This window comes from Pelodiscus sinensis, chromosome 8, assembly GCF_052426305.1.
Source record: "Pelodiscus sinensis isolate ZL-2025 chromosome 8, ASM5242630v1, whole genome shotgun sequence".
Classification (NCBI taxonomy): domain Eukaryota; kingdom Metazoa; phylum Chordata; order Testudines; family Trionychidae; genus Pelodiscus; species Pelodiscus sinensis.
This window is the reverse complement of record NC_143059.1, coordinates 24,655,510-24,664,657: the sequence shown is the minus strand read 5'-3', so window position 1 is coordinate 24,664,657 and position 9,148 is coordinate 24,655,510. Positions and strand designations below refer to the sequence as shown.

General features: G+C 56.5%; 1 protein-coding gene across 1 annotated transcript; it reads right to left on the bottom strand.

The window, feature by feature from the left end:
* Positions 1-1,371: 1,371 nt before the first annotated feature.
* Positions 1,372-6,753, bottom strand: LOC149523990 (uncharacterized). Its single transcript, XM_089780337.1, has 6 exons — positions 6,657-6,753; positions 5,686-5,883; positions 3,025-3,057; positions 1,996-2,319; positions 1,434-1,611; positions 1,372-1,396 (listed from the first exon to the last, which is right to left on the bottom strand). The coding sequence occupies exons 1-6, from the start codon at positions 6,751-6,753 to the stop codon at positions 1,372-1,374; spliced, it is 855 nt and encodes a 284-aa protein (XP_089636463.1).
* Positions 6,754-9,148: the final 2,395 nt, after the last annotated feature.

Sequence of the window (9,148 nt, the reverse complement as noted above, 5' to 3'; positions counted from 1 at the left end):
GCTCATCTGTCTACCGGATCTGGACAGCGTCATGGCCGGCTTTGCTGCCCTCGGCTTCCCCAATTGCGGAGGAGCGCTCGATGGGACACACATTGCCATCCGTGCACCGCCCCATCGAGCAGCCCAATTCATCAATCGAAAGGGCTACTTTTCTATGGTCCTCCAGGCCCTGGTCGACCATCGTGGACAGTTTTCAGACATTTGTGTTGGGTGGTCAGGGCGGGCACACGATGCCCGCATCTCCAGAAACTCGTACCTGTACCGGAGGCTTCAGGCAGGAACACTTTTCCCCCATCGCCAGTTTGCGGTTGGGGATGTGCACATGCCGGTGTGCATAGTGGCTGATGCCGCCTATCCCCTGATGCCGTGGCTGATGAAGCCCTACACCGGCCACCTGGATGCGAGCAAGGAGCAGTTTAATGCTCGCCTTAACCGGGCTCGCAACCAGGTGGAATGTGCGTTTGGACGTTTAAAGGGCAGATTCCGGTGCTTGCTCACACGCCTCGACATGGGGGAGACCAACATCCCCGAGGTGGTGGCCGCGTGTTGCGTCCTCCATAACCTCGTGGAGAGGAAAGGGGAGGTCTTCCTACCAGGGTGGGGGAGAGCTGCTGATGGCCAGGAGAGGCTCTTTGCCCAGCCCCGGACAGCTGCCATCCGCCAGGCTCACCGGTCTGCAGTTGGCATCCGGGAGGCCCTCCGGGAGCAATTCTCCAGTGGAGGCCACTGAGTGCACTGAGGGGCTTCTGCCTGGGGACTGGGCCCTGGCCCCCAATAGAAGCTTCCCTCCACAACCCATCTCCTGACCCAGTTTGGACACATCACTTACACCAGGGTGTGTTTCAAAATAAAATGTTCTCTTTACTTATTTATAATTTTGTACATATTATCCAACAATGTGGCAAAATAACAAAAATTTTTTTCATTTTTGTTGTTGCCAAACTATATACAATAAACAAACAGTTCCTTTAACCCTTTGTGTGTGCTTAATAAGTGGGGTGATGGGGGTGATTGAAACCTGGAGGGGGGAAGGGGACTGGAAACCTGGAGGGGGGAAGGGGACCAGGTTGAACGGGGCTTGGCAGATTTCCCTTTCCTGCCTGGGCCTCGTGTTTGGGGTGCTCCCCGGCTACGGGATCGGGTGATGTACCTGTCGGTTGGCTGGCTGCTGGGGGGCTCTTGGGATGTGGAAGCCTGGGGGAGAGGAGGGCCAGGGGGAGAGAGGGGCTGGGGAGCTGGGGGGGGCTGGGGGAGAGGGAGGTCCAAGGGGGGAAAGGGCTGCTGTTGTGGAAGGGGGGTTTGGTGGGGTGGGGTCATCGGGTGCTGGAGGAGCAGGACCAGGCACAGCAGCAGGCAAGCCGCTGACCTCCCTCAGGGTGGCATACAGCACCATGCGCTGCAGGACCAGCTCATTCATGAGCCGATCACGCCACCGCTCCTCTGCCTCCGCCCTCTGTAGCAGGATGGCGTTCTGCTCCTGCACAGCCTCGACGTGCTGCTGGAGGATGTCGGCGTAGACACGCCTGTGTCTGCGGCTCCCATGTCTCCGAGGTGGAGATGGAGATGGAGGTGGGGCTGGGGTGCTGCGGCCCTCTTCCACGGCTGGTCCGGCTGTGGAGGAAAAGAAGAAGACACAATCAGTCCTATAAACTGGACTCTGTAGCACTTACAATACTAACAGGATGGTTTATTAGGGGATGAGCTTTCCAGGGCCAGACCCACTTCCTCAGATCAGAGTGACACGGCTACATTTCTATCACAATCAGTCCTGTGTGCAACAGCTGTCCAAAAGGGCATGCCCTCTCCCTTGAGACAGGGGAAGCAGACATTCTGAAGGTCACACTGTGTGTGTGTGTGTGTGTGTGTGTGTGTGTGTGTGTGTGTGACCTGGGCATCAGCCTGAGCATGACAGGTTTCCCTTGTGCATCACCCACTGTGCACCCACCCACCTACCTCCCGCCCCCCCCGGGTGTGACACAACCTCACTGTACTCACCTGCTGCTTCCTCTCCCGCGCCAGATGACGCCTGGGAGGCCTCAGAGGTCTGGGTGACTGGCTCCAGGGTGAGGGTCGCCGTCTCCTCGGTGTCCTCCTCCTCTGGGCCCATGTCCCCGTCTCCAGAGTGCTGTAGCTCCCGCTCTGGAGCGTCCACCACCGGGTCTGCCAGTCCGGACTGCACGAACCGCCGTGGTGTGCGTGCTTCTGCACTGCCACCCAGGATCTGGTCCAGCTCTGGGTAGTAGGGGCAGTAGTGGGGGGCTGCCCCAGAACGGGAGCTCTCCTCCCTGACTTTGGCGTAGCCCTGCCGCAGCTCCTTTACTTTGGAGCGCACCTGGTCCTGGGTGCGGGGGTAGTGGCCCTTCTGGGCCAGGGCTTCAGCCATGCGGCCATAAATATCGGCGTTTCGCCGCCGGCTTCTGAGGGCCTGTAAGGCCTCCTCCTCTCCCCACAGCTCCAGCAGGCTCTTGATCTCTGCGCCGGACCAGGATGGTGCCCGGCGCTTGGAGCCCTTGGCTGGGTCCCCAGAAGGCTCGGAGGAAGGGCCAGGACGCTCTTGGGGCTGTGACATGCTGCAGCAAGGTCGCCGTGTGCTCTGGCTCCTTGTCTGCAACAAGTGGCTGTGAGGGTGCGCCTGTCCCTTTAAGGAATGGCTGCAGCCAGGAACCACAGACGTGCAACCCATGGCCCAGATTGTCCACCAGGGCTTGTTCCTGGAGGCCAATTCTTTCGAAAGAAAGGGCTCCCCCCGTCCAGACTCACGTTCTTTCGACGGATCTCCCTCGAAAAAGGCGTTCTTCCTCGTGAAACGAGGTTTACTGCCGTCGAAAGAAAAGCCGCGTTCTTTCGATTTAATTTCGAAAGAACGCGGCTTGAGTCTGGACGCAGGGGAAGTTCTTTCGAAAAAAGGCTACTTTTTTCGAAAGAACCCCTGAGTGTGGACATGGCCTTCTTCCCATGAGCAATCAAACCTAGTGTCTGCTCCTACACTGTCTGTTGAGTCAGGTTCACATTCTGAGTCCTTACCTTCCGTGTGCTCAAAGGCCCAGACCCAACTATCTAAAAGAAATTAAAGCGCCAACATAAAGTTAATGGTTGACAACCCTGCACCATGACACTTTCAACCCAAAGGGTGTGTCTAGACTACAGGCTTACGTCAACATAAGTTTTGTCGACAGAATCTGTCGACAAAACTTGTGTCAACACAGAGTGTCCAGACTACATCTCTTTGTCGACAAAGTGATCAGCTTTGTCGACATAAGAGCGTCTAGACTGCGGGACGCTCTGTCGACAGAAGAAGGCACCCGGAAGTGCTTCTGAAAGGTCACAGGTGCCATAAAGCCCAGGCACTGCTGCATGCTCTCTGCAGAGACGCGTGCTTAAAGGGATACTCCTGGATAGCTGTTCCTCTGCTTCTGCTTCTAGCTTGCCAACCTTTACAGGGAAAGCAAAGCTGCTGCAGTTTTCCTGGCTCTGGTTGCCTTGCTTTGTCGGACACCACAGCTGTGTATTATCTGGTTTGTCTGTTTGTTTGTGTATTTGCTTGTTTGTTTGCTTGGGTTTTGACTTTTTTGTTTGTTTGTTTGTTTGTTTGTATTTTTGTTCTTGTGTTTGTTTTTTTTCTTTTGTTCTTTTGTTTGTGTGTTATTTTGGCTTTTTTGGGCATGGAGCCTGAGCTGCCCCTGGGCAGGCGATGGCCCCACACCGTGCTGCTGGAAGCTCTGCTGCATGCTCAGGAGAGCATGATGATCTTGGCAACAGAGCTGGATCCTGAGCCCAGCTTTGAGCCCCTCGCTCAGGCTGCAGCCCTGCTGCCCTTGCCCCAACTTTTTCCTGGAGAGGCGGGTTTGGAGGCTGGACACCAGTTTGGACTGGTGGGACCGGCTAGTGCTGCAGCAGTGGGAGGACGATCAGTGGCTCAGAAATTTCTGGATGCGGAAGGCCACCTTCCGGGATCTCTGTACCTGGCTCACCCCTTCCCTGCAACACCAGGACACCCACTTGTGGCCTGCCATCCCCCTGGAGAAGTGCGTCGCCATTGCGCTCTGGAAGCTGGCCACCCCCAACAGCTACCGCTCCGTGGGGCATCAGTTTGGTGTGGGGAAGTCTACGTCGGGGCCGTCTTGATGGAGGTAAGTCACTCTCAAGGGACAGCCCAGGGGGGCAGTCAGGGAATTGGGGATGGGGTGGCAGAGGTAGAAGCCCTCTCAGCCTCACCCTGCCATGGTGTGGGGGTCAGGGAGTGGGGAAGGGATTGTCGGGGGGGGCTATTGGTGTCTGGGAGAGAAAGGGGGGAGCACGTCTCATCAGTTGAGCCAACCCCTCTAAAGTCCTGTGCTGTGTGTTTCTATCTGTCCCATTCTGCAGGTGGTGACGGCCATCAATGTGGAGCTGCTCCACAGGACCATCCACCTTGGAGACCTGCAGACCATCCTGGCCGGATTTGCGGGGCTTGGGTTCCCGAACTGCGGTGGAGCACTGGAGGGGACCCACATCCCCATCCGTGCCCCGCCCCATCGAGCAGCACAGTATATCAATAGGAAGGGCTACTTCTCTATGGTGCTGCAGGCCCTGGTCGACCACAGGGGACAGTTCACGGATGTTTGTGTCGGGTGGTCAGGCCGGGCACACGATGCCCGTGTGTTCAGGAACTCCTACCTGTACCGCAGGCTGCAGACTGGGGCATTCTTCCCAGAGAGGAACCTGGCAGTCGGGGATGTGCAGATACCTATGTGCATTGTGGCCGATGCGGCCTACCCTCTCATGCCCTGGCTCATGAAGCCCTGCACTGGCCACCTGGACACGAGCAGGGAACTGTTCAACTCCCGCCTCAATAGGGCTCACTTCCAGGTGGAGTGCGCCTTCGGCCGTCTGAAGAGCAGGTTTAGGTGCCTGCTGACGCGGCTGGACATGGGGGAACACAACATCCCTGATGTAGTTGCAGCATGCTGTGTGCTGCACAACCTCGTAGAGAGGAAAGGGGAGGCCTTCCTCCCTGTGTGGAGGACACAGACGGAGATGGAGGGGAGGCAGTTTGGGCAGCCCCGGACAGCTGCCACCCGGCAAGCCCACCAGCTGGGCCTGCGCATTCGGGAAGCCATGAGGGAGCAATTCTCACAGGGAGGCCCCTGATTGTCCCCAGGGCCTTCTACATGTGGGAGTGCCCCATACCCCCGGTGCCTTCCTCCCTGCAACCCCTCCCTGCCCCACATTCACCCATTCTACTCAGTCCCCACTCACTGAGAACGGAGACAGGTGATGGTGGAAACTCTAGAACACTTTATTTAACTGTTGGTTTTTGAACAAATGAAAATAAATAACTCTTTGATTCAGAGAAAAATAAAAATCTCTGTTTTAGAAAATAAAGTGCTTTGAAAAAAAAAGTGTGTCCCTCAGTTTGTGTCACTGGTGGGAAAGGGGAATGTGAACTTGGAAGGGGGAAGGGAGGCTCAGGGCTGAGGGGGCTGCCTGGAGGTCAAGCTCCTGGTGGTTTGGCTCCGGAGGTCTTGTCACACCTGGCTGTGTGTGTGGGATGCCACAGAAGGGGGCTGGGCAGGAGGTGGGGCTGGGGCTGGGGCTGGGATGGCAGGGGCAGAGGAGGGGGCAGGAGCTGAGGAGGGGGCAGAGGAGGGGGCAGGGGCTGAGGGGGGCCAGGCTGAGGAGGAGGGTCAGGACCAGGCAAAGGACCGGGGAAGGTCATGGCCTCCCGGATAGCAGCACAGGTGTCCCTGCACTGCTGGGCAAATTCGAGCAGCAACTGCCGGCGCCACTCGGCCTCTGCCTCCAGCCTCCTTTCCATGGAGTCCTTCATCCCTTGCAGGACTCCAACGTGCTGGCGCACCAGCTCTAAGTAGCTGCACCAGCATACGGGTGCCCTGCGGCCATCTGGGTGGTGGGGCAGGTGGGAAAAGTCGTCATGCATGCTCACCCTTTCCCTGAGAGGGCATGCCCTCCTTCTTCTCAGCAGGCAGTGCCTGTCCTAGGGTCAGAGGCTGCTCAGTAAGGCATGGTGCTGCCTGGCCCACAGCCACGGCCTCCCTGGAGCCCAGGCGGTGTGCAGATCACCATTGTGTCCACCCTCACGCATACCCCATGGCTTAGCAGCAAGGATGAGTGTCGGGCCAACGTTGGGGTTCCCACAGAGTGCTGAGAGGCCTGCAGCTGTGAGGCTGTCCCAGCGTCTCCAGCCCATGGCTGCATGTGGCATCCCTGCCTGCAGGAACAAGTGGTGCCCAGCAGCCGTGCGGGTGTAGGGGGGTAGCACGGCCCTCCCTGAGGGCAGCCATGGGCTTGTCCCTCCCTCCCCCCAGGCCGTGCTCAGCATGACATGTTAGAGCACTGCACCATCCCCTTTGCTCCCGTCTGCCCTGTGTGTGTTGGACCCTCACAGCACTCACCTGATGTTCCCTCCCCAGTGTCCGAGGTGGTCTGGGAGGCCTCCTGTGTCTGGGTGCCTGGCTCCCAAGTGCTCTGGGTGCCGTCCTCCTCCTCGTCTTCCTCCTCCTGGAGCTCCTGGTCCCCCAGCAGGTGTTCCGGCCGCTGTAGAACCGGGGTCTCCACGAGCAGAAGCAGAGGATCCCTTGACCCCAGGATCCTGTCCAGGTCCTCATAATACTCACAGGAGTGTGGCCTTTCCCCAGAGCAGGAGCTGTGCTCACGGGCCCAGGCATACCCCTTTCTCAGCTCCTTCACTTTGGCTCGGACCTCCTCCAGTGTGCAGGGATGGTGGCCTTGTTTGGCCAGCTCTTCTGCCATTCGGGCAAAGGTGTCTGCATTCTGCCTCTTTGTGGAGTGCATGGCCTGGAGGGACTCCTCCTCAGCCCAGAGGCCCAGGAGGGCTTTTATCTCTGGCCCTGACCAGGAGGGTGCCCGGTGCTTGGTGCCCCGGGATTCCCGGGGGGATGATTCCCTGGAAGGGCCAGAGGGATCTTGGGGGGCTTGTCCCTGTGACATGGCTCACCCAGAACTGAGCAGCACAATCCTGGTCTGCTCTGGAGCTCGCTTGCTGCCAGAGTGCTGCTCCTGGGTGCCTGTGCCTTTTAAAGATGGCTACGGGCAGGAACAATAGAGTTGCAAGCTGTGGCAGGAGTGTCCACCAGGGGTTCTCCCTGGAGGCCTTTTACGTTGACATAACTTTTTCCCTGCGTCCACACTGCTGTTTTGTCGACAGAACTACGTCGACAAAGGAGTTATTCCTCGTAGAATGAGGCTTACATACGTCGACAAAACTGCTGAGTTTTGTCGACGTTATGTCAACATAACTCAAAGGCAGTGTGGATGCAGGTTTAGTTTTGTCAACAAAAGGCCACTTTTGTCGACAAAACCCTGTAGTCTAGACACACCCCAAGTGTAAAGCTAGATCTCTGCACAGACAGTAGTGCAGGAACGTTTTTTAACAGTGGTATTGCTGAAATCCAGACCCTTCATCCCTGTCTACTGCTCCCCAGCTGAGGCCTGCAGCAGACACCCCCAGTGCACGGGACCAGCAGCAGCACCCCTCGTCCCCCCACAGCACTAGTTCACAGGCCTATGTGTACAGATGAGCTTTCTCGTGGTCTTGCCCTCTCAAACTTGTCCTTAAGTGTAAGATATTTCAACCTTTTTGAATCATGAATATTTCAAGAAGGAAAATTCCACAACAACAACAAAACTCTGCCTTATTGTACATGCATTCCTCCATGAAGAAGAGATGGAGGGAAAAAACCACACAGCAATGTATACTAGCCAGAATTCACCTACTATGATGAAAGCAGCATAAGAATCTATATAAAAGACTTAGGGTATGTCTGCACTACAGAGTTAGTTCGAACTAACGTAGTTCGAATTAGTTAATTCTAACTAAGCTAATTCGAACTAACGCGTCTAGAACTAAAAACTAGTTCGAATTAGTGTTTTGCTAATTCGAACTAGCATGTCCACATTGAGTGGACCCTGAACAGGGCTTAAGGATGGCCAGAAGCAGTGCCGGCAGGGCATCAGATGAGGACTTAGAGCGTGGAGCTGCTGTCTCAGGCTAGCCGAGGGCTGCGCTTAAAGGGACCCGACCCCCATCCCGGACAGACAGTTCTCAGGGGTGCCCCGCTTGCAAAGCAGTCCTGGCTTGGATTTCCTGGAGTACCCACACTGGGCACATCACAGCACTTGGCCATCAGACCGGCTGCACTTGCTGCAGGCTGCCATCTGGGGAGAGGGAGCAACTGGGGGGCTGCAGGGGAGCTTCCACCCGCAGAAGCCCGCAGAGCCAGCCCAGTCCTCCCCATCGGGGGCTCGTACCCCATTCCTCCCTCACCTCCTTCCACTTATCCCTCCCTAGCCCCCCTTCCTGATGTACAAAATAAAGGACAATTGTGTTCAAAAATAGAATCTCTCTTTATTGAACAAACCTGGGGGAGACTGGGAAAAGGAGGTGGGAGAGGGGAAGAGAGAGGCTGGGAGAGGGGAGGGCAACTACAATGATTAGGGGTTTGGAACAGGTCCCATATTAAGAGAGGCTAAAGAGACTGGGGCTTTTCAGTTTAGAAAAGAGGAGACGGAGGGGGGATAGGATGGAGGTCTATAAAAGCATGAGTGGGGTGGAGAGGGTGCATACAGAAAAGTTCTTCATTAGTTCCCATAATAGAAGGACTAGAGGACATCAAAGGAAAGGAATGGGTAGCAGGCTTCAAACTAATAACAGAAAGTTCTTCTTCACAAAGCAAATAGTCAACCTGTGGAACGCCTTGTTGCAGGAGGCTGTGAAGGCTAGAACTAGAACAGAGTTTAAAGAGAAGTGAGATAAAGTGATGGAGGTTGGGTCCATGGAGTGGTATTAGCGAGGGGGTAGGAGTGGTGTCCCTGCCCAAAGTTTGTGGAGGGCTGGAGAGGGATGGCACGAGACAAATGGCTTGGTCACTGTCTTCGGTCCATCCCCTCCAGGGTTCCTAGGGTTGGCCGCTGTCGGCAGACAGGCTACTGGGCTAGATGGACCTTTGGTCTGACCCAGTACGGCCATTGTAAGCTCAGGGCTCAGGGTCGGGGGTCTTAGTGGACCACCTTGATTTTCATGCACACCTGCTCCTGGGTGGCCAGGCTGGCAGCTCTCCTGCCCTAGACGGCTGCTTTCCTGTGCCTAGTGTGGAGGTTGTGGACGAGGTCCACGATGTCCGCACTA